This window comes from Eurypyga helias, unplaced genomic scaffold, assembly GCF_000690775.1.
Source record: "Eurypyga helias isolate BGI_N326 unplaced genomic scaffold, ASM69077v1 scaffold6330, whole genome shotgun sequence".
NCBI classification, from domain to species: domain Eukaryota; kingdom Metazoa; phylum Chordata; class Aves; order Eurypygiformes; family Eurypygidae; genus Eurypyga; species Eurypyga helias.
Genome location: NW_010223695.1, coordinates 29,364 through 52,892, shown reverse-complemented (window position 1 = coordinate 52,892; position 23,529 = coordinate 29,364). Strand labels below are relative to the sequence as shown.

Below are 23,529 nucleotides of genomic sequence, written 5' to 3'. Positions count from 1 at the left end.
TGGTATTTCTTCTTGAGTAACTCTCCCACCTAAAACTGTTAGGGTTGAGTGAACACAGAGGGATGGCAGGGTTTTATGCAGTGATTCTCTGTCTTGTGTTGCTCTACAGTGGACTCTGGCCAAATACTTCCTAAGATGCAAAAACAACTTTCTGAGATAATTTTTGCATAGAGAGTGTTTCTCCCCAACCCTGTGGGGAGGGATACACTAGCCCTGCTTTCTTTAAAGGCAAGATGATGCAGAATGTGTAGCTTAAAACAATCTCTGCAAACAGTTTTGCCAGGCAACAGCTAATAACTGCAACAGGAGATGAGTGCATCATCCCCAAATCACAACTATTACAGACGTTCGCTTTACCAGCCACGGGAAGATGATGAGGGAAGGGGGGGAGCAGGTGCTGGAAGCAGTGTGAGGATGTTATTAGCCTGAAGGAAGCACTCCTAATTCACATTTTGAAAACTTGTTGAAGGGTCTGGAGGGACATGTGGCCCCACAGCTCACTTCGCTCATTCTAAGAGATGGGGATACCACCATGAAGTGGGCGTTTGGCCTGTTCTTCATCCCCAGGGAAAAGCGAGTGTTTTGCATCACGCTCGCTCTCCGCCACAGCCGTATGCACTGGGGTGGAGTGGGCTGACCCTCAAGGAGGGAGAGCTGTTTTTCCTCATCTTGGTGAGAGACCAAGGCTGCTGTGGGGGAGTGTTGAATCATGACATTCCTCAGCTGGCTGTGTGATTTCCCAGCAAAAACTGTGTGCTGAGAATGAGCTGTGTGGGGCCATCCCTGCTCTTGGTGCAAGGAAGGTGGCAGCTAGTAGTTGGGATAACCAGCTCTCCTGTATCTTTGGCACTAGAGTGTCTGAGTGCTTGAAGAAGACTCTGCTTCCCTTGTATCAGAATATTGATGAGTAACCCTCAAGTGTGTGGGTGTGAGCAGGCTTTGCACAGCCCTTTATGGTTCTCCTGGGGTCAGCCAGGTGGACATGGCAATGGGATTTGCTGTACTTGACCAAGTTTTGGCAGGCTTTCCTCTTTCTGTTTTGGTGGAGCAGATTAGAAGGTTGGTTAGATCTGTAGTGAGCCACCTGGTGACTGCTGGATTTCCACTTAACATTTTGAAGTGGCTGGAATTTGGGTTCAGAAGGAAAAATGCAGGCAGGTTTTGGGGGCAGATGTTAACTGGGCTCTTGGAACTGACTTAGGCCAGAGCTGCTGATACTGAACTTTAACAGGGTCCTATCCAATTCATTTATGCTATTCATTTAGTCAATGCCACCTGAAAAGAGCAGACGTTTTGAGAAAGGTGGAGGGCTTAGGGGTTTATTTGCTTACTAAAAATATACCCTCTGAAGGTGGATGAAGATAGCATATGTGCTTTCCTCCAGCAATGTCAGGAGACGTAACTTCATTCATCCAGCAAAGGGGATCAGGAGAGGGGATCCTCTTCTGGACCCTTTCTGACAAGCATGTATTTTGGATAAGTGTGTGACAGCTGTGCCTCAGTTTCCCAATCTGTAAAATGGTACTGCCTTCCTCTGGGAAGCACAATTCGTTGCTTACAAAACACTTTCAAACCTTTATGTGAAAATCTGCACAGCCATGTAAGGCAGCATATGCATGTGTGGTTTTTCTTTTCCTTGGAACAAAACCTAGAGAAATTATGCAGGCTGCATTATCCCTTAAACCTGGTGTTATTGGCCTCAGTGATGCTTATTCTGCAGCGGTGTGATTCTGGGCCTTCAGTACATGCTGAACAGCATTTGAGTTAAATACCTCATGAATGCTGACCCTCCAGAACAACTGCTTAGAGTCTCTTGGCTTGTGAGAAAGGATCTTGCCTTAAGTAAGGTGAGATTTGCTGTGAAACACAGGACAGCCATGGATGCCTTTTCCACAGGTGCTGGGGGAGGTTGCAGCCATGCGTGATGGTGCAGAAACACCTCATGGTGCCAAAGCAGTAATGCCGATTGACTCCCTACAGTGAGGTTATTGGCTTGGCCTCTCCATGTTTCTTTTTAATTAGCTTGGGTGTAATAGCCCCATGTTAATCATGCCTCACAAATATTGCTAAATTGCAGACTCCTGACCTTTGATTTGAGCCAAATCTTTTCCTTGGAATAATTAATAGAGCCTCGGCTGGTATTTCCCCAACCTCTGTAAAATGGATTTGGAGCAATTCTCATCAATGCCACTGGAGATGAGAATTAAAAGGGATGTCAGGGTGGCCTGTGTGATGGGAGGAAGGACCATGGGCTGGAGGCAGGACTGTGATTTCCTACAGTCTTATCGATACCTAGGTCCTGGCATGGGAGAAGGTACCCAAAGCCCTTTCCTCTCTTCATCATGCTGAGACCTGCTCTGGGAAACACTTGGCAAATCTAAGAAGCTTGGACAGAGAGGAGTAGGTATTTTCCTTACAAAGAAAGGTCTACCACTCCAGCAAACTTTTTTCCATGACAATCTCCTTCCCTTCAGGTGGAGGAATGTAAGTCTGTGGCCTCTTTAGAGGTTATGTGCTGGAGTAAAACCAACGTATATCTGGTGTTTGCTGTTGAAAGAAATCCTCAGCAGTCTCTTGGTGCTTCCTTTGCTAATGAAGCCTTAAGTGCAATTTCCGCAGGATTTAGCTGGGTGCTTTGTGCATCTCTTGGTTGAACTGGGGCTATGCTTTTTGCCAGGGCCTGCAGGTCTCGCCTGTGGTTCTTTTCAGCAGAGAATAAACAGTGTCTTATTTGAAGCCTTGCGTGACCTTTAACATGGCTTATTCCTCCCTCCTTTCTTGGGAGAAAGTGCACTGCGGGTAGACCAGAGCCTGAACACCCCATGCCAATACCCAGGGGAAATTTCCAAGAAAAGTTTCTGTCTCCAGAGACTCGGCATCTTCAACAAATGTCAGAAAAGACCTTGCTGTGGATTAGCTTCCAAGATCTGCACCAGTGCTCCTGTTTATCAGAGAGTGAGAGTGAGCCATGCACCGAGTTTTGGAGCCAAGTAGCATCAGCATTTTTAATAGAGCATAGCTTTGTAAGAGAAAAGCCTTAGTATGAATAATGAAGGGCTGAGGAGGCATCAAGCTCTCGGAGGGCTCTGCTGGCCTTTCCTTTGAAGTGGATGGCTGAGTTTCTGTGAACTGGAACACATGGGGTGCTGGTTGTGGGTTGTGTGATGGTGATAACACATTTATGACTTTTTACAACGGGTTAAGGTAATCTGGAAACAAATGTGTATAATAGAGGTGGAGGGAATTTCTGTCTAATCAGCCAGAGACACAGGCTTTCTTCTTCCTCTCCCTTCCTCAGAAGAGATGAATAGGTATGGTGCAGGCTTATGCTAACAGCTGCAGTTTCATAGGAACTTCATAGTCTTGCTTACAGCATCTATTAGGCTTATTGCAAAAATGCATCTTTTAAACATGAGTAACCCCTGTATTGTCTGAGAGGAAGAAGGGTTTTGTAAGCATGCAGGTAGGTTGCTCTGTCTCTGCTCTCACTGTTGCACTGGAGGAGCTGAAACGAGCAGTTGAGGTGATAGTTCTAGAGCACACAAAAATTGATGACTTCTGTGCTGATGACCAGCACACAGGACTCTTGAGTATTTCAGAAGGTGGGATCCTGTTTCTTTGTCCCTTTTTGTTGATTGTTTGGGAAGAAGCCTAAAACAGTGATGTCCTTCTGATATTCCTTTTTTACGCCTTTCTTTAATATTGTTGATGTGACTGCTGCACAGTCTTTGAACAATCTCTTCCTTGATCTTGCTATTTAACCCCAAGAAAAGAGGCAGGGGGGTTGTTTCTGTATGTGAGTAGTTGTAATGTCTCTTCAGTTCATTATCATATAAATTTATGCAGAAGAAATTTTGCTTCTTGAGTCTCCTTTTTTAAGTTGCTTCATGGCACAGGCTGTAGGATGTCCACACTAAAGGTTTGCGGATGCACACAGCAGGTCAGCACTGTTGGCTGACACTCCGCACGTAGAAGCGGGAAAAGCTTTATGAGAAGTGTCTTCAGATGCTCTTTTGTTTTGCAGATACTGTAGCAAATGCTTCAGGTCCTTTACTAGTTGAAATAGCAAAGACTCCGGGGTCTACTCTAGGAATCACACTGACGACAACCACACACCGGAACAAGCAGGTTATTGTCATCGACAAGATCAAGCCAGCCAGTGTGGTGGACAGGTACAGAACTGAACAGGCTGCTCCTAGCTCTGGGTTTCCGTCCTCTGATGCTTTTTTTGTCTCCTTGTTATATACCATTCTTCCCTGCCTTGCTTTGAAATACACATGTTTACGTATTTTTAGCACGCTTAGTGCTAAGAACGTCTGACCCAACACCACTGGACACTCCTCACCAGGAATGAATGTAACTCAGTGCATGTGAAAGCTGAGCTCTCTTAAAAACCTCAGATCTGACTTCTCTGGAACTGTGGAATGGCAAACAGCTATTCTGGACGTTTCTGGTTAGAGCCTTTTCCTGATGGGCAAGTCAGCTAGTGACCCTTTACATGGGGATGCAGAAAGACAGACCATGATGTAGCCCTAGCCATGGGTAGTTGTGTCCCTGAGCTGAACTGCTGACTTGTAGGACTTAACTACACTGCTGAGTGAGCCCTCAGCCATCCAGACTAGCTGTTAAAACTACCAAAAACTAAAAACATCTTTCCCAAGCCACCAGTAGCACTGACTCAAGCTGAACGATCTTAGGTGGTAATTTAGGCAACACTTGAACCTGAGGTTCAAACTGGAAGAAACAAAAATGAGATATGAAAATAATTTCACATGAATTCACACAATAATTCACAATTGGATTTTGTATGTTTCTGCTCCCAACTGTAAGGACATGGATTTTGGCCTTGTGTATAACTGTCTCTTGCTGTTTCCTTTGCAGATGTGGTGCGTTGCATGTTGGTGACCATATTCTCTCCATTGATGGCACGAGCACAGAGCACTGCTCCTTATTAGAGGCAACTCAGCTTTTAGCTGCCACTTCAGAAAATGTCAAGCTGGAGATATTACCTGTTCACCAGAGCAGACTGCCTTTGAAGCCTCCAGAAACAGGTGTGTCCTCCATGCAAACACTGTTGGTTGCCCTCAAAACTCACTTGACGTCCCTACTGGGTTTCTTGCTTTTGAATGCTGGCAACAGGCTCCAAAGAGAGACATCTGTAGAGGGAAAAAAAAAACCAAACTTTTATGAAGTGCATGTGATTAGATGGTGTTCTTCAAAGATGTGAATAGCAAAAAAAAAGGTAACATCTGTGCTTGAATGGGGAAATTGGAGTTGGGAATCCCAGGGTTTTGCTGAGTGCTGTGCAAGCCGCTTCCTTAGTACCTCAAATAAGAGACTTTAATGGAGAGGGAGGAAAACAACTTTGGTGCTAGCAAATGTGTTTCCAAGCTCAGCTTTCATTTTCCGGTGCCTGGTAAGGCTTTGTAAAGGACATGACAGTAGCTAGGCAGTATCCTGCTGGACTTCCTTAGGAAACAAAGCTGTAATACAAGTGCTTATCTTCTGGACCAGACTGTTTGAATGGCTGCTGTGTCTGAGCAGCCAGGGGTAGAGTGGATGCATCTGTAGCTGCTGCTTTCCACCCCTCAAGACCCCAAAGAAATACTGAGGGGGGAAAAAAAAAAAAAATCTGTCTGTGGTGAAATCGGTGCCAAAATGCCTGTAAACGTCATTAGGAATTCACCCTGAGGAGCATCCGTGTTGCCCACCTTTAGTTTCTCCTTCCACGTGAGAAGCCAACTCAGGTTGTCACATAAACTTCGTGAACATAGCCTCGGTACTAGCAGATTTTTTGCAACTCTTGCCTGCAGTTTTGTTACAGTCCATACTGCTGTTCTTGTAATTTAGGTGTTTCAGGTGTGACTGTTCAGTACCAGCCCCTTTTGCAACCATTTTCAATCACTTGTCCCTCAGCAGCATGCATTTTAGTAATACTGATGCACTGGAGCCCTGGGCACAGCTGCTCTTTCCATTCTCTTCTAGGGTGGTTTGGGGAAAGAAGGAAAATATCTGTATTGTCATCTTTAACATGATGTGGTGAGGCATAAAATCTAATAACATCTCTATGTCTAGAAATAAATCTCTTGCATGTCCAGTTCAATTTGTGCAGAATTAAAGCAGTTTAACAAAGGGGATGGATGACCTGGCCTTTGTGCCCAAGAAAAAAATGGAAAGTTAGAATCCTTTTTCAACAGCTGTTAAAATGAACTATTATCCTCCTTCCATTAGTGCCCTCATCCTAATCTTCTTTCAGAATATATGTATTCAGCAGCAGCTCAGGAGAAGGAGGGTCCGGGGGTCAGCGTCTTCAGATCCTTTTTACCCAAACCTCCATACATCATATCTGTTTGCTGTGGCAGAAATTCAGAACACAAACTTAGGAGAACAATTGCAGCACATTAATATGAAAAATAAGGGATATAACAATTGTTCCCACTTCTGACTAAACTGTTTAACACATGAAGGATCATAGGAAGGGTGCTGCTCACCCACACGGCTGTTATGAGGCAGAAGTGTGCGGTTGGAGACCAGCGCCGGGGCTTACACCTTCGCCCGGTGCTGATGGGGATGGGAAAGGGAGGTGATGGGGACAGAAGGGAGAGCGCTGTGGGCAAGAGGAGCAGGTCACAAAGCAGTGCACCTCCTCAGTGGTGCAACCAGCCACGGCACCGAGCAGCCCGTGGCGAGCAGCCGAGGAGCCGCACCAAAGTTGACAAACTGCATTTGGTGAGGGAGATGGTGCCTTCTGCTGCAGACCGAGTGCCAACTCCACAGGCTGCTTTTTCTGAGCTTAGGGAAACAACCTGGGGCAGTAAGGAAAAATGGGCATGGAAAAGCAAACTGTCATGGTTGGCAAGAGAGTGAAGTTTGGGGAAAGCAGCTGAGGAGAGGAGACGGTGCAGATGCATCCCTGTTCAGCACTTGCGTTACTGAGTCCTTCCTGTGTGTGCCTGTATGGGGCTTGTCATTAGATTTTTCAAACATGCCTTCTTGAGCAATCAAAATCTAGCTGTTCAGGTAGTGAGGGATCTGAAGCTGCAGCTGCCATGAAAAAATAGTCTAATGCAGAAGCACGAGATCTGTCAGTTTGCTTCCTCTGTGGCAGTGGGGGAATTTGGAGAGTTTGTGAGAGGTTTACATCCTGCTCACAGCATCAGCAGGAGTGGATGGTGCCCAGGAGCGGTGCTGGGATGGATGGGTTTCCTCAGGCAGAGATGATGTATGAAAGTATGGGGAAGACTGTTGTAGGTTTTTATCACAGAATTGTCCAAAAATCTCTTCTATTTCCCAATGCACTGAAAGCTGATTTTCAAAGGCACTTTTTTTTTGTTCTCAGATGTGAGCTAAGAACTTACAGACTAATGGGAGAGTTTTAATTACTATAAATGGATTAAATGATTTTGTGTATATGCCCATAAGCTCTGTCCTTCATGTTCAAAGTATTTAATTTTATTAAGGACTTTGCTTTTTGTCTCGGTGTAGCTACATTTATTAATTTCATTTTTGTTTTTAAAAGCTTCCTGGGTCTGAATTTACTTTTGAATCCACACACTAGAAATGCCAGAGCTGAAGTGGATTTTTTAAGAGCTTCATTAAATAAGTGCTAAACTCACTAAATGTTTAGTAAAGACTAAATGTAATCACTATATTAGTTGGAAAACCTGACCTAAATGATTTGATGCCTGTGATGCATGCACACAAAATAGGTTTCCACTGTTAAAGGCACTAACAGATGACTTTTAGATGCAATCTCTGGGTGGGCTCAATAAATAAACCAAGTCCCTGTGCCAGGTTTTCACCCTCAGAATGTTGTGGTAGTACTAGGGCTGGTGGTGTTTCTGCGTACTTGGAGGACACAGATCCTGGAGACCTCATCCTGGAAAGGTGGTTGCCAGTCACTGCAAGTGGTGTTTTTGCTAGCCAGAGTTAAACCACAACAGTCTTTAAGAGCTCTGGGATAACTCCTGGCTCCAGTGATGTCATTTGGGCTTAGCTGAATGAAAGACACTTGCAATCTTGCTCATTAGCCAGTAACTCCACTCAGAAAAAAATAAATCCAGGTGGTGCAAGAGACTGGGGAGATAAAGCCCAGTGCTGCTGGGCAAGGAAAGCCAAACGGACCCAGGGGCAAAAGGAGGTCAGTGAGAGCAGACAAGGGAACCTGTGCCTGGGGGGATGTTTGAGGCACTCCAGACGAGACCTGTGGCATTGGCATCTGATGTCGCAAAGCCATACTTCCCGGGAGGAGGGATTTCCAAATCCTGGATGTTGTGCTGCAACAGATTGCTGCCAGCATGTGCTGGGCTGGGGTTAGGGTTTGAAGCTATAGCAGTTGTGTGCCCCTGAATAGCCTGCCATGTTTTAATTTACTGTTTGCCACAGTGTTGGCATATCTTCCTGTGTTGGTGGCCCTCTGTAATTGCCTTTAAGCAGCAGTATATAAAATCCCTTTTGTTCTGGTGAGCCAGAGGCATCCCGCCACTACTCATCTTTCATCCACACGTGACCCCTGCGATGGCTTCTCAGCCAAGAGCAGCCACAAAAGCACCGGATACTGAAGCCTAGGAAAGTGCTCGAAGCAGTCCTTGGCGGAAGGCCTTGTCCCTGGGAGGGGGCAACTTGGCAGCAAGGTGGGAAGCAGCACAAGGAGGTTTCCCCGGTGTTGCCGGATAACACTGATGGCCTCTGCGGGAGACTTGTGACTGGAGGGAGCTTCTGCACATTGCACACAGGCTGCAAATGGTAATGACATCTGTGTGCTGCCAGCACGGCTTAGTCAGTCCGTTGGCTCAGGGTGTGGAGTTTTTTATGGGGAAGGGGTGGATTGCTGCCACTGTTCATCAAGTGTCATGAGGTTACATGGGGATGCATTTTTGCTGCTGGTGCTTGACACACTGTGACTGGGTCCTGACTTGTTCTGAGCCAGTATGAGGCTCTTTTCTGCTATCTCCTAGCTTATGCTTCTTACCTGTTCTTTCTCTCGCTTCTCCCTGCCTGTGGTGATACCTGCTCCGCTGGGTGCCATCAGTCAAGGTGCAGAAGAGTGACCACCACCACTGCTGGGACCCCTGTGTCAACTACTGTCACACCCACCACCCCGGACACTGCAAGACACCCACTTGGAACCAGACGTCTGGACAGGATTACTGCAAATGTAACCTCAGTACATGACGTTGCCCCCATCCCTGCACGTGTTCATTTATGTTGTGCCCCTCCTTTTCCTTAATACCCAACTCTGAAGCCTGGCTTGCCACTCATTGCCTCCATGATCACCTGGGTCTGTTTCCACAGGTCTGGTGCTGAGGTACAAAATTAGTACCTGCAGCCCAGCACACACAGATCTGGTAACTGCAACAAGGGCAGTGTGCTGGGCAGGCCCATGCTCCCATCCTCTAATCCCACACCCAGTGCCTGTTTTCATACGGCAAGAGCGAGTTGCTGTGGGACAAGGAGGGCATCTCCAGTGACCTGTAGGAACGTGATACAAGAACACATCCAGCTCTGCCCTGGTGCCATTTGGCATATTAGCAGCAGGATTTGGGCTGCTTTAAAATCTGTAAACCCACCTCTCGCAGGAAGGAGACTTTGTTCAGCCCCAGGTTTCTTGTCTTATGGCAGTAGGATAGGGAGGAGGAAGCATTGCACTGTGTCCAAACTGTGGGAGGCAAACAGGGCAGCTCCATTGCCAAGCAACTTAAGTTCAAGCTGTGGTTTCTCTTTGCATATATTTAAGTTTCATTAGTTCTATCTTGCTAACCTGCTCTTGGCTGCCCTGCATCCACGCTGCACTTCTCAGTTGCTGGCCTGGGTGCTGCAGTGGCAGGCAGCCTGGTCACTGGAGTCACTGCATACCAGAGAGCAATGTCCATGTTGATCCCAAGCCTACTCTCACAGCTCTTCCGGAGCTGCAAGCCCAGGACAAGGTTCTCACCTTGTCTTGAGCCCTGGAGCAGGGAAGAAGGAGCTAGTCCAAACCTATTAAGTGTTTGATGAACACCTCTTAGGTGAATCCACTGCTGCACTTCTCTGTGCACATCCTTAACATGCTTTGTATTTTCCCAGCTCTGGTAGCTGCCAACTTCTCGTCTCCCTCCATGAATGCGCAGGGCTTCCCCTGCCAGAACTCGAACACGCTACCTCGCAGCTCCCACCCCATGAGCCCCCGTACTACCATGCTGAGGAGGAGGCAGAAGAAGAAGGAGCACAAGAGCTCATGTAAGAGTGGTGGTGGGTTGGGGCTGGGTTGGATGGGGTGTGCACACTTGTCTTGCTGTCCTTATAGTTGACTGTTAGCTGGGGTAGGACCGCTCATCTCAGCACTGCTAGTGCCTTTCTCACCCAAAACCACTGTCCCCACCACCACACCAAGGCCGTTGACCAGACCTGCTATGCTGACCATAAGTACCCTGACCTTCTGCCTCTCTCCTCCCCTCAGTGTCGCTGGCCTCCAGCACAGTGGGTCCTGGCGGGCAGATAGTCCACACGGAGACGACAGAGGTGGTGCTCAGGGGAGACCCTCTGAATGGCTTCGGACTTCAGCTCCAAGGAGGAATCTTTGCTACTGAAACCCTGTCTTCCCCACCTCTCGTCCGTTTTATTGAGCCTGACAGCCCGGCAGAGAGGTTAGAGACCTTGCCCTTGGATGCTGATGGTGCTGCTGCTGAACATTTCATGGTTTGGTTTGTTTTCTCTCCTCAGAGGCTCATTTAGATATTTACTATCATCCTTGTAATATCTCCCATTCTTCACTGGCCATGGTTTACTGTCACTGCCATTTCTGCACTCGTCGGCTGACCGCGGCCTCCCTCGCATCCCAGGTGAACGTCTTGGCACCAGGCTGCGGCTGTTCTGGGAGGAGGAGGAAGGGAGCGTGTGTCTGTGTGAGCCAGCCATTCCCATTCCTTTTCTTTTTTTTTTTTTTTCCTTTCTCTTTGAAAGATAAAGCTTTTGCCTGCGTGCAGAATGGGGAAAGATGTAAAAAAGTGGGCCCAACAAAGTGGTTTGTGCCTGGTTCCATTGCAGCACAGCCCCATATATATAAATTGGCCTTAAAGCCAAGGTTTTGAACCACAGAAGAGGGCTCTAGTTGAGGAGCAGATAGGTGTTGCATTTAAGCGCTCTTAATTTTGGCTCTAGAATGCTGGAAAAAAGGGCAGAATGGAGGAGCAGCATTAACTGTGGTGTGTCACCCCCCAGGGTTACAGGGGGCAGTGACTTCAGCAGCCAAGCCTCAGCTCAGGAGCTCTGTCTGCTCTGGCTAAACTTTCCCCAATACTCTTGAGGGCTGGATTTAAACTCTGCTTGACTATAATGTAGATGCTCTCTAGCAAGGTTTTTCTTACTAAATGGTCCAGGTCCCAGCAAAGCTTGAGCCCTTGTGGGGTGAAAAGAAGAGCTGGTTTCATTGGGGTGATGAAATAGTGAGGAGTGAGCGAGCTGGCCCCTGTGCTAGTTTCAATTCCCGCCTGTGATTTCCACTGATGGTCTGTCCTGCTGAGGGGGCTGGAGGTGCAATGAAGTGGCAGTCCTCAGTGCCTGCTGCAGACCCTTCCTTGGGAGGAGAAGGCTCCAAGGGCATCATCAGCATGTGCTTGTGTCCCTAAGCCAGCCCAGGCAAACAGCACATGGATCACACCTGCAGAGGAGTCGTGTGGCAGGAACAGCATCTGCAAAAGAAAATGCAAGTCTTTGCCATGCAACTGGTCTCTCTGTGTAGTAGCTTATGCAGGCGGCTGAAGCAGAGGAAGAGAGGACCATGAGTATATGGTGCTTGTGTCTGCGGGCTACGGGGACAAGGGGCTGGCACAGGAAAAAGGGTTGTCCTGAGTGATGCAGGTAAAGAGAGATTTCAAAAGCCTTTTATGTCCTCTGTCCTCTTTTTCTTTTTTTTTTTTTTTGTCTGTTTATTTCCAAACAGGGTTTAAAAATGGAAGTGATGGTCATTTAGTTCTTTAATTCTCTATTACCAGGGTGAATTTGGCTCACACTGCAAAGCACCAAACTCATTTTATAAATCAGGCAGTAACAAAGCCTGCTGTCCCAGGGGATGAGGGAGATACACTAAAATCCGCCTGGCTTTGTTTTATCCTCTTGCCAAGACTGGAGTGAAAGCAAAGACTCACGGTGCAGTCTTGCTTGGCTCTAATATGTCACACATGCTGCTCTCCCTCTTGGCTGCCCACCCAGCAGGATTCACGCTCTCCTGACTGACGCTTTCTGGTGACAGGAGGCAATCCTCTCTGCATCTGCAGCCTGGATTTGATTCGGGGATTAAACCTCTGCAGTGTATTTCTTTCTTTGCTGGACCGTGCTGCTCTTCCTAGCTGGCAGGAAAACACTGTCTTTTTTCCCCATCTTGAAGTGATAAGCACTCTGGGTTTGCAGCGAGGTGAAAAAGGTGGGTTTGTGTTTTCATTTCACTTTTTGTTTCTTGTTATCCCACAGATCTTGTTTGATCCATCCTTCCTAGATGCCTTATTCCCTGTCCTTGAGAGGTTCTGCTGTAACTGCAGCCCATGGTATTAGAGACATATTTTACCCCTTTACCAAGCCAGGCTCTCAGCTGAGCTTCCTTCTTTCTTGTGCTGCAGTTGTTGTCCTTTGCAAATGAGGGTGAGCGGTGGGGATACAGGGATCAGACTCAGCAGCCCGGGTCTGTCCTGCATGTTCACACACTCCTGTGCAAGACCGGTGAATCTGAATGGGCTGCTGCACAGAGCATGATCCACAGTTACTTTGTCTATTGGTTTGCCATGGAGGAGCTGCCTCTTGGGTGTCTAGCAAATTTGAGTGCTGCCAGGGAGGAGGATGGCATTGCTCTCTTTCCAGGGAGGTTGGGCTGCCTCACATATATTATCTGCTTTTTGCTAGCTTGTGGCAGGTGGCTTGAAGCAAAAGCACTCTCACCTCCCTGACTTGTGATTTGCTTTACAACTGATAGCCTCTAATAGACCTCCCTCCCCACCTCTTGTTTTGTTTCCTGGGTGGATGATGAAGCCTTTGGGCTCCAAATGAGACAGTGATTCAGCCACTGTTATCAGCAGGGAGGGTGGAATAGGAAGATGCCTGATGTCCCCTCTTGGCTGCCTTGAAACATGCAGTTTTTGTGTCCTTCCTCCCCCAGCTGTCATTGACAGCAGTGAGAGAGTATCTGGACTCTCCATCCTGGTATCCCATTTTTTTTCTGAGTTACATGTTTTCTGGCTCTGCTCAGACACAGTTGTTTGATCACTGTTTTTCTGGCTTTTGAGTATGAATAGTTCGTAAGAGGAAAGTTTAGCAGCTGGGTGAAGCTGTCAGCAAAGCTTTGATCTTCTGGGGGCCGGGACCTGCCCACCAGTGTGCAGAGAGATGTGCAGACATACACAGATGTGCAAGTCTGACCTGTGCAGGTCGACTCGGGGGCGTGTAAGGGCATGACAGATGGGTTTCTGCAGCCAGCAATATGGCTGTGATCACAGCTGCTGCCACCCCACAGCTGGAGTGACCACACAGATGCTGAGTGAGCTCTTCTGTGCATATCCTGCCCAAGGCTCGAATATGTGCTGTTCTGTGTCTACAAGACACCTCCGCTGCTCTGTTGCAGTCTTTGAGCCCAAGGAATGAGTCACAATAAAATGCAAATCTCTGCAACCCCAGGGAGACATTCCCATCATGGACTCCAACACATCCATAGGGCTGTCTTTCACTCCAGGGTATGCACGTACTCTTGTCTTTCTGATTTTAAAGTATCTCTCCTCCCATGTTCTCGAATCACATTTTGTGAGCTCTGATGTTAGACCCTGCATCTCTGAGACAAATGCCCTCTCTTTGGGAAAGTCATCCATGCGCAGGATCCCACAGCACAGCCAAGGAGAGGTCTGCAGGACCCTTGTCTCCAAGGGTCCCTGCTCCTGGCACAAGGGCACATGACAGCTAGAAACTGGTTTCTCTGGAATTACTCTGAAGGGTTAACAAGGCACATTGAGTTTCCTTGCACTCGTGGAGGGAGCCAGAAGGTTGTGGCTTCACTCCACAAACTTTTATAAACCTGCAAGACTGGGGTTTAAACATCCATGATTGACTGAGGCTAATAATAAAAGAAATAAAACACTTCTGACCTAACAGAGCTATTGGCTGTGATCCCTCCTTTCTGAAAGGTGCATTGTGGCCATAGCAAGAGAGCTCTCGGTGCTGGAGGAGGCATCTCTGTCATACTCCTTGCCATCTTTATGTTTATAAGATGGTATTTCTAAGCACATCTATGTGGCTGCGTAGCCACAAGTCCAGTAAAGGTCTGTAATTAAACTTGATGTAATTTATTCACAAGGGTGGATTCATTTATACACCATGGAGTTGTCTGTCCTAATCCAAGTCTCCTTGAACAAACAATTCTGAATTTACATCTCATAAAATAGCCAATGTTTTTCCATGGATGGCATGAACTCAGGCAGCAGCATAAATATACTGCAAGTTTAATACCTTCCTACCAGTAAAATAACTTCCCTAGGCTCTCTCCAAACTTGCTCATATCTCAGCTTTTGATAGGCCACTGGCAAAAACTTGTGCATTTCTCTTAAATTTGGATGTGTGTGTTTTTTCTTGGTAACCTGACCTTTCATATACATCCTGTTGTTTGGAGGAGGGTAATACAGCCAGTGTCTGCTGCCATTGATGTTGTCTTTGCGTGCCCACAAGTTGCAATGCCATTTTCTTACAATTGGATCCGATATGAGTGATGAAGAGTGGCTGGAAAGATTAGTAAAAAACCAAGCTGTCTTCCATGAAATATCAGTGGAAGTTGATATCTAGAAAGGAGAGGGAAAAGCATGTGTTTGATCATTAAAGAACAGGGAAATAAATGTTCTCTGGGGAAGGCTCAAAATGGGAGAGTTGATGCCTTCTGGGAACTCTTTTTGGTAAAATAACTCCAAATGTAGAGATGAGCCTTAGACTTGTTTCCATAACCCTCAACCTGTTGTGGAGATTGCTCTGTAACTTACATTAATGATGGAGGAAGAATGGTTTCTCAAGCTCTGCTCAAGTGGACAGCCTTAGACAGGTGGTGAGCAGGAAAGCTGAAAAAATATGGTTATAGGTTATGGTTATAACTGATAAAGGACATGGAGGAGAAGGAAGTGGAGCAACCCATTGCCTGTACCCAGTCCTGAGAAGTAGTCCACTCTTGATTTTTGTAGAGCCATGGGCTAGTTCAGTAACATGGAAGATTGTCTTGCTGATGTTACAATATGTTTTTAAAAAAAAAAAAAAAAGTGTGAGGCGGGAGGCTGGATGTTGGATGTAGTGGTTCATGTGTGAAAAAACATGCTTATACTTCGAGGGTTCTCAAGAGACAAATGGTGCTGTAGCAGTATATCTCCAACATAGCTTTGCCAGCAGTGTTTTTCTTCTAAAGGAAAAACCTGCTAATCTGTGCTCTTGGAAAAAGTGGGTCTGAACCAAAACCCCCAAAGTGGCAGTTGTGGTTTTATTGGCAGGATATTGCATTGGAATAATATTGGCCTTTTAAGGCAGTTAAACAGTATCAATGTACGTTTGGCTTCCAGAAATGCAATTACAAGGGATAAATGATCATCCAGTTTGCTGAGACATTTCAGTGAGTTCATTGGATTGTAGCTTCAGTATTAACCATGTATTGAGCAGAGGAATCCACGCAGTTTTCAGTCCAATTAGTTTGGGTTTCAGAGAGTGCAGGCACATGGAAAGAGCAGTATACTGTTAGATAAGGTCGGAGGGCACATGCTATTGCATTTATCACTCTCATGGTTTGGCCGTGGTGTTGACTTTTAGGAAGGTAATCGTTACTTTTCTCTTCCCTCCTGAAAGTTGCAGGAAGTATGACCAAAATAAAATAGTGGTTATTTAGGAGCAGAATGTGTCTGAACCTAAGAAAACCACAAGGGCTTGCTGCCTCATTATCTTCCAGGGGTTCTTAGCACAGTGATGAGCTCTGCAGAATGAGTTACCTTGTCTTTGGGCCACTTCTGCAGGGTTTGTCACTACTCTGTGTGTCTTGCAACAGAATTTCCTGGCAAAAGTAACTCATGGCTTGTTGTGGTGGTGTTTTCTTCCTCCTTTCCTCTTTTTCCCTGCCTCCTTGTCACCTTTTCCTCTTTTCTGGATGTGTGCTGCAGGTGTGGGCTGCTACAAGTAGGAGACAGAGTCCTTTCTATTAACGGCATTGCAACGGAGGACGGGACTATGGAGGAAGCTAATCAGCTTTTGCGTGATGCCGCGCTCACAAACAAGGTGGTGCTTGAGATTGAATTTGATGTCGCAGGTACGTTGCCAAAGGAATTGCTGCTCCTCGCCATCAGTCAGACTTTGCCATTGCCTTTGCTAATCTGTAGGAGGGAGTGTATTCACACAAATATGTGCAATTTTTGCTAGAGCTCAGAGGAGAGAGTGAGGGGACTTCTTGAGGACCTTTTCCACTACTTTGTTCTATAATGTGCATCAAGATAAGATAGAGAGTCCTTCTGATCCCTTCCTAAATGCCTTGTTCTCACCACTTGGCTGAGACAAACCTAAAGAGTAGATGAAGAGGCCACCTGCACTTTAACTATTTGCCTGCTAATATGAATAATATTTATATTTTATGTCCTTGAAGCAAGGAGGGAGCCAAAGCTATTGTCTGGGGCTAAAGTGCAGCTTTGTATGAAAATAAAATTTAAAAAATAAGGTTTTTTTCCATTTACGTTGACAAAGTTGCCTCAGTCTTTGAAATACAGTGTGATGTGAGCACTTCACTTGATGTTCAGGGCATGTATTTTTAATGAGATTCCAAATTTTAACCTGGAGTCTGCAGGGCCTCAAGTAACAACCTTATTTGAACCAATAAAGCTGAGTTTTATGGGCTTGTTTTTCTTGGTTCCAAAGAAACCATCCATGCAACTGAAACCCCTCTCTTTTCTCCTATTTTCTTTTTTGTCTGTTTTTGGTTTTATAGAGTCTGTCATACCCAGCAGCGGTACTTTCCACGTTAAATTGCCCAAGAAAAGGGGTGTAGAGCTTGGAATTACAATCAGCTGTAAGTATTGCTCAGACTTGTGTTAGCAGTTGCAAGAGCTGCTGCTTTTCTCCCTGGCACATCAGAGTGACTCAGTGGAGAGATAAGATTACGTGGGGTTTTCTGGTAATGCTCACAGTGCTTGTGATTTATCCCAAACTGAATTAGATGTGTGGTTCTAGCCTCCAGAAGCTGGCGGCTGCAGAGAAAAGCAGCTGCATGGAGGGTTGGGGCAAAGGATGTGTCTCAACTTATCAGGTGGTCTGTGCTGCAGACTAATATTATATTACATTATTAGTAATATTGTTTTTATTTCCTTGCTCATAGTTGTATTATGTTCCTTTTAAAAAAAATTGCCTGGGTCTGATGGGACCCTTGCAAGGAGAGGTGGAAGGAGGAGAGCAAGTGTGAGGTGAACTCACAGCTTGAAGGGTAGAAAGGGAGGAAAGAAACTGCCAAGAGGAGGAGGATGAAGAGGGTGGCTGGCTTTAGAGGTGAGAGGAAGGCACTTCAGGGACAGGAGGGTACTGGGCAGGGTTTGCCAGGAGTCCTTGCATTGACTGACCCCAACCATGGAAGAGGAGGTCCACGTGCCAGGACTCAGTGGGCACTGAGAGAATGAGACATAAACCTTTTTATTTATTTCTCTCTTATCTGCTTACTCATGATTTATTATTTTTGTTTCTCTTCTGGAGCATATTTTTCATTTAAAGACCTTTTGGCCTCTTTGGTGAGGATGCTTCAAGGGGATGATATAGGCAGGTCCATCCCACATTTCTGGATAACTCAGGGTCTTGTTATGCCTTGCATCAGTGAATTTTTCCTGTATGGCAAATGTGAGCAGGTCTCATATCACTCATCTCTCTTTCACTGCTGGGTAAACTGAGTTGAATCATCTCAGATTTGCTATGCCCAGAGGCTGCCACCACCTCTCAGCTGAAAAAAGCAACTTGTGAAACTGCAGTAATGGGATCTTGCGTCTAAGCCCTCAGGAGCATGGACCCAGCTGTGTCTGAGGAATGGAGTCTCTAGGGACACTTTAAAACTAGGTTTCATTAAAATAGGTAAGCTATTTGCAATTACCTCTCAGCATTTACAGCATTCGTCAGTGAGTTAATTGGGGGTGTTCTGGTCTAGGTGGGGTGATTCTTTGGAGTGACTTGAATGTCGAAAGGGCGATGGCTTTGAACCCTGTGTTACTTCTCCCTCTTCCCAGCTTCCCCTATTTGTGCCACGAGGATAATCCTGAGAAATAACAGCACAGTATTTAACATTTGGCTTGGTAGCAATTACTGCCTGAAGACATCAAAGTGCTTTCTGAAAGCAGCAGGGTACTAGTAACGACATTTCACTGGCGGGAGAGCAGGGCACGGTGCAGTAGCCCAGCTGGGGCTGGGCTGCCAGCCTGCTGCCCTGCCTGCTGGTTGGCATGGCAGTCTCAGGTAGCCACCTAGGACGATGGATCTGGGAGCAAAACTACTGCTGTCTTGAGTGGCATGACCAGGGTTTCACCACACTGAAGCTTCAAAGCTTAGTTTGTATCTGGGGCTGGAGAGCAAAATGAACCTGGTAGTTGCTGGCCAGAATATTAGTTTTTATTTGTGGAGTCTCACTTAAATGGGATCTGCTTCAGATGTGCATTTACACTTCAAACGCATTTTTTATATTGAGAATGTTTTCATTTGAAATTTTTTTAAAAAATTGATTTCACACGCTTTTTTGAAATCACCGCTAAAGAAAAAGAAACTGACCCCTGGGTTTTAAATAGTTAGATACCCATTATCCAACTACAAAGCAGTTTTTTAACAATATAATACATTTGATCTTTTTGATTGTTGAACATGTTTGCAGGACATTAAGTAATGCATATGCATAAACTTAAGATATACTTCAGTCCTTTGAGTAAAAGCTAAAATTATATTTACAAATGGAGCAAAAGACAGCCAGCCAGAAAATGAGGTGGCAAGGATGAAATGCTAGTTGAATTCTAATTCTGTTTTCATACATTAGTCTGTATAAGCCTATGTCCACATGGCCCTTAGCAAATTAGATCATCATTTTGTCACTCTGCCTCTGACCGGGCAGATAAATACACCAATTTCAAACATTAAAACCAAAGCAAGAAGCCTTATGGTAAGTACGTCCTTCAGAGACATGATGTGCATGCAGGAGTGTGATGCAAGCAGCAAAAGAAAAGAGGTAAAAATAACTCTGTTTTGCTCAGTTCCTCTCAGTTCTGCTGATTTGAATGTTTGTATAGATCTAGAAACAGCTTCTACAGCTTTCTTCCTGACAAGGAAGAGTGTATAACTACTGTTTTAAAGTAGGGGGCTTGGTTTATTGGCCTCCCACATCAGATTCCTGTTCCCTACTCTGTAAAACTGGGGCAGGTTAACCAGATGAGAAGCCAGAAGAGGGGTCAGTAGAAGACCCCCTACATTGTTGTGGCCACAGATTGGACTTGTTCATAAGCTTTGTGGTCCAGCCACAGTGTAGATGAAAGATGAGTTGCTTTTGACAAGTTTTACCTCTCGGCTTCAGCAGGCTCATCTGTAGTTAATTCTTCAGTCTGAGAAGGGTTGCCACTGCCTTCTCACGTGGGCAGAAAGTGTTACGACCTCATCAGAGGAGCACTACAGAAATAAAAGCGATCAAGTTCTTGCTGTGCTGTGGCTCTCAGAGCTAATCGGGAGATGGGCTTAAGTAAAGCGGCGGGAGAGCAGGGTTCTTGATGGATGTGTTGGAAGAATACATCTAATGGAGCTGGCTGCAGGAGGAACCATAAATCTGCTGGAAAGCCTCATAAAAGGGCTGAAAACCCAGGAGGTTTTTGTATGAGGAGGGCAGGTGCTGCTGGTTCTGGGATGAACATACAGAGAGGGTCTGTGCTTGCTCCTGGTGAGGGGCAAATGTTTGCTGAGGATATTTCATCTTTTCTGAGGTCTTGGGGTTTTCTAGAAAGAGAAGGCTTGGGCTGGGTGAGCCCCCAGTTGTACTCTGTGCTCGCAGATGGGTTTCTTCCCCCTGCTCAAACACAGCGTGGCAAAGGGATGCAGCAAATTAAGATGCATGATGCAAATATGTGCATACTGTGTTCTTTCCCCTTCCGTTCCCCAGAGGATGAATAGGAAATCCAAGGGGTGAGTCTCACTGACTCTGCTTTGTATTTCTATGGTGCCTTGTTGCCCTAAAACTTCATTTCAGTCTCCTACGTTTGCTAAATGAAAATTAGTAAAGCAAAACACCAAAGCCGCCTCATGTGCCCTGCTTCCTAGCACTTCATCCAGGGCAAAGGGACAGGACTCCAGCAAAATCACATGTTTTCTCCATATTCCAGTGCCTCCGTTTCTGTCCTAGGGAGAAGGCTGCATTTGTTTGTAAAACAGCTGCTCTGCTTGAAGAGCAAAGCGTGCTCTCCTGTCTGTGCTGCGTGGTTCAGAGAGCTGCGTGGGCTGTGAAGCTCAACTGTCTGCAGAGACCTCTGAGATGCTCTCGGATGGTGGGGATGCACAGACGTGCAAACTGAGGTTTTTGACACCGGGATGTGAAGGTTTGGCTCTTGTTAGCCTGATCTACTCATCTCCGTTAGCAGAACACGTGCCTTAAGTGCTCTGATCTTGCAGGCTGCATTCAGTTCTAATGATACAGTTATCCTTTTGTAGGTTTTCTCTAAATCACAAATTAAAATCTCCAACAGCGAGGAGCTAATAGTCATGTATTCTTGTATGTTCAATACCTGACCTCTTAAAATAAGGTATGGATTTGTTATTAGTTGCTGGAAAATGATAGTTGATTACACAAAAGATTGCTTTTTGTGGGTTGGGTTTTTTTTCTGTCTCAAGTATCCTCTTCAAGTGCTACAGTTGTGAAATTCACTGCAGGGTATAGGTGTGGTGGTGTTGTTGCTGTTTAAACAGATACTGAAATTACCATTCATTTTAGATACGCATTAATGCTTTATATAGCATGTTTATCAAATTACCTTTATATATCTTAATGAATCAATTCCTGTGCCCTTGGTGTGAAGTGCTGCAGATAAGAAGTAGGTAGTGTATCTGCTTGCGGGTGATAAAACTGGAATTTGGATAGATAGATAACTTCGATTAAGTTGCTTAAGCAGCGTAATCACTGTCCTAGCGAGAAGATGGATCTGTGAGCTGAGCAAATCCAGCTTTTCTGGTGCTGGGTTAACCGAGGACCTGCTGCCAGCCCAGCAGTGTCTGCGAGCAGCAGTGTGCCTGGCTCTCTCCTGCCCTAGCCCCTTGCTAACATTGCAGCTTCAACTGAGACTTGCAGCTGGTTCACTCTGATGCTTTTACCAACGTATGATATTCTGTCCTCGCTTTGCTACCTGGAGGTTTTGAAAGGAAATAGATCTACAGCAGGGTAAATATCATGCTGGAGGCACTGATAATTTATGTACCTGCTGCTAAAACTAAATGATAGAGGAAAAAATTGAGTACTGGGGATTTGATTTTCACTGCTGCTTTTTGTAATTGATTCTGATTTGCTTTTCTTCTCATTTCTTAGCCATCCTGAGATTATTGGGTTTCTGATTTTGTTTGGCGTTTCCTGTTTATAAACGTTTGCCATCTTAAATATATTCTTATGGCATTATTACAATTTCTTTAATTACATGTTGGTAGAGTGCTGCTTTGGCTTGGTCAATAATGAAGGGCATTTATAATGGGTTGAAGCCTTGATGAGTGTGAGATATGTGCTCATGCTCCTTGGAGGGGAATAATTTACCAATACGAGTCATTATGCATTCTATTAAAAACACAAACCGGACATGTGTTTCTGGCCTCATCATCCATCACAGAGTAAACACCGAGCGAGCCAGAATCCCAGCAGAGGTGGTGGGAGAGTGAAAGCAATTTATAAAAAGTAAATAACAGTATTGATCAATTCACCTTTTTATCACTGCCCTGTCACCACTGCCAAGCAGAGTTTTCATTTTGAGTTTTTCCCCCACCCTGTTGAATTATGGAGTTTTCTCTGGGCCACTGGAGCAGATTTAAACTATTTTTTGTGCTGGTAAACCCTTCAAAAGTACAAATGTGTCTGAAAAAGAGCCTGCTTCCACTTGAGGTGGGTTGCCCTGGCAGAAGGAGGCCACAGCTTCCCAAGAGAGAGCGTGTGTGTTTCTGCACACCAGCTTCTGCCCCTGTCTCTCCATCCATCTCTTCCTTCGACTCCCTTTGCTGCTGTCTTCATTTTACAGATGGGAAAACAAGTCCCAAAGGCAAGGCTGGACATCCAAACTGTGTCTTCCTGGAGCAAATGAATTACCCGGACAATGTCCTTTGAAGAGTAATAACCACATTGACAGCAGAAATGAATGGCTTTACTCATCTGTGCAAGTGTCTTCACTCCAAACACCACAACCCTCATAAAATAATAATGTAGTTTAAGGAGTTTATTTTTAATTTTAGGTGAATTGGTAATGGTTTATCCAAAATCTCACCAGTGATCTGCACATGTAATGCCTCTGACCTAGACTGAGTCACTACTTCAGTGAAATTGCAGCTCTCACCTGTGGACAGGGCAGCTGTTGCACAGAATCACACTGTCACCCTGTCGAACAGCCCAGTGTGGTTAGAAATGTGGGTCCCAGGGTGGCTGGGGCAATTGGGGACAGCCTGGTCCCAGCTGATGGGTGAAACCCCCAGCTGAGTGCTCTCCTGGGATCCTGGGAAGGGCTTTGGGATGCCAAAGGTGAATTAATGGAGTTAGTAACTACTGTTTTTTAAAATGAACAGTGACTGTGCTGTGCTTTGGGATTTCATTTTCTGAACTTGGTATCTTATGCCTCCTTAGAGAGGATGATTATTCATTAAGTTTCTCTAACTTACCCTTCACATTTGTAGGTGCTGACTAGAAATGATGGGTTTGTAATGCCTTTCCATTTTATACTAAGTGATTATTTAAAACTGAGGGCTGCCATTTATTAAAGTTTGGGTACTCTGATGGTAGAGACAGTTGAATGTGGTTGTGCATGGCTCTTCCATTTAACAGAAGTCTCAAGAAAACCAGTTTGGCAACAGCAGAGCTTCTAGAACTGCAAAGCCCAGAATGATTTTTTTCTTAAGGCTTGCTTTCCTAACAGACAAAGCACTTGGTTAGTCATCCTTGCTTCTGACACAGGAAGCTTGTGCTGCGTTCGGTGCTGACACCAATTGCGGAGCTGCAGAAGGATGACGTCTTGCGTTCTGCTCAGAGCCTGACTGTGGTCAGGATCTCCCCCTGCATGTCACAGGGCTCACAAGGCAGACGCTTGATAAGCACCATTTCTGCAGGCATCTTGTTATCTAGATTTGCCTTTTTTTTTTTTTTTTTTTATCTTCCCCCTCTTTGCTCTTTTGAGTGTTCATGATCTCTGGACACATTGTTTCAGCTGTGGCTGGGTCAGGTTTTTAGAGGTGGCCATCCCCAACCCAGCTCCAGAACTGTGTAGATCCTCCCTAACCCCTTTCTGTCACGCTGCCTCTGCTCTGAAACTAGTAAACAAACCTTGC

The 23,529-nt window shown here is 45.7% G+C and overlaps 1 protein-coding gene across 1 annotated transcript in view; it reads left to right on the top strand.

Annotated features, from left to right (window-relative positions):
• GRIP2 (glutamate receptor interacting protein 2) overlaps window positions 1-23,529 on the top strand; it is a 58,152-nt gene that overhangs the window by 9,895 nt on the left and 24,728 nt on the right. Inside the window, exons 7-13 of the mRNA XM_010148659.1 lie at window positions 4,025-4,172; window positions 4,882-5,051; window positions 9,032-9,157; window positions 10,066-10,218; window positions 10,439-10,625; window positions 16,137-16,282; window positions 16,952-17,032. Of these exons, the coding sequence (XP_010146961.1) occupies window positions 4,025-4,172; window positions 4,882-5,051; window positions 9,032-9,157; window positions 10,066-10,218; window positions 10,439-10,625; window positions 16,137-16,282; window positions 16,952-17,032 (1,011 nt within the window). The remainder of the gene's footprint in view (window positions 1-4,024; window positions 4,173-4,881; window positions 5,052-9,031; window positions 9,158-10,065; window positions 10,219-10,438; window positions 10,626-16,136; window positions 16,283-16,951; window positions 17,033-23,529) is intronic.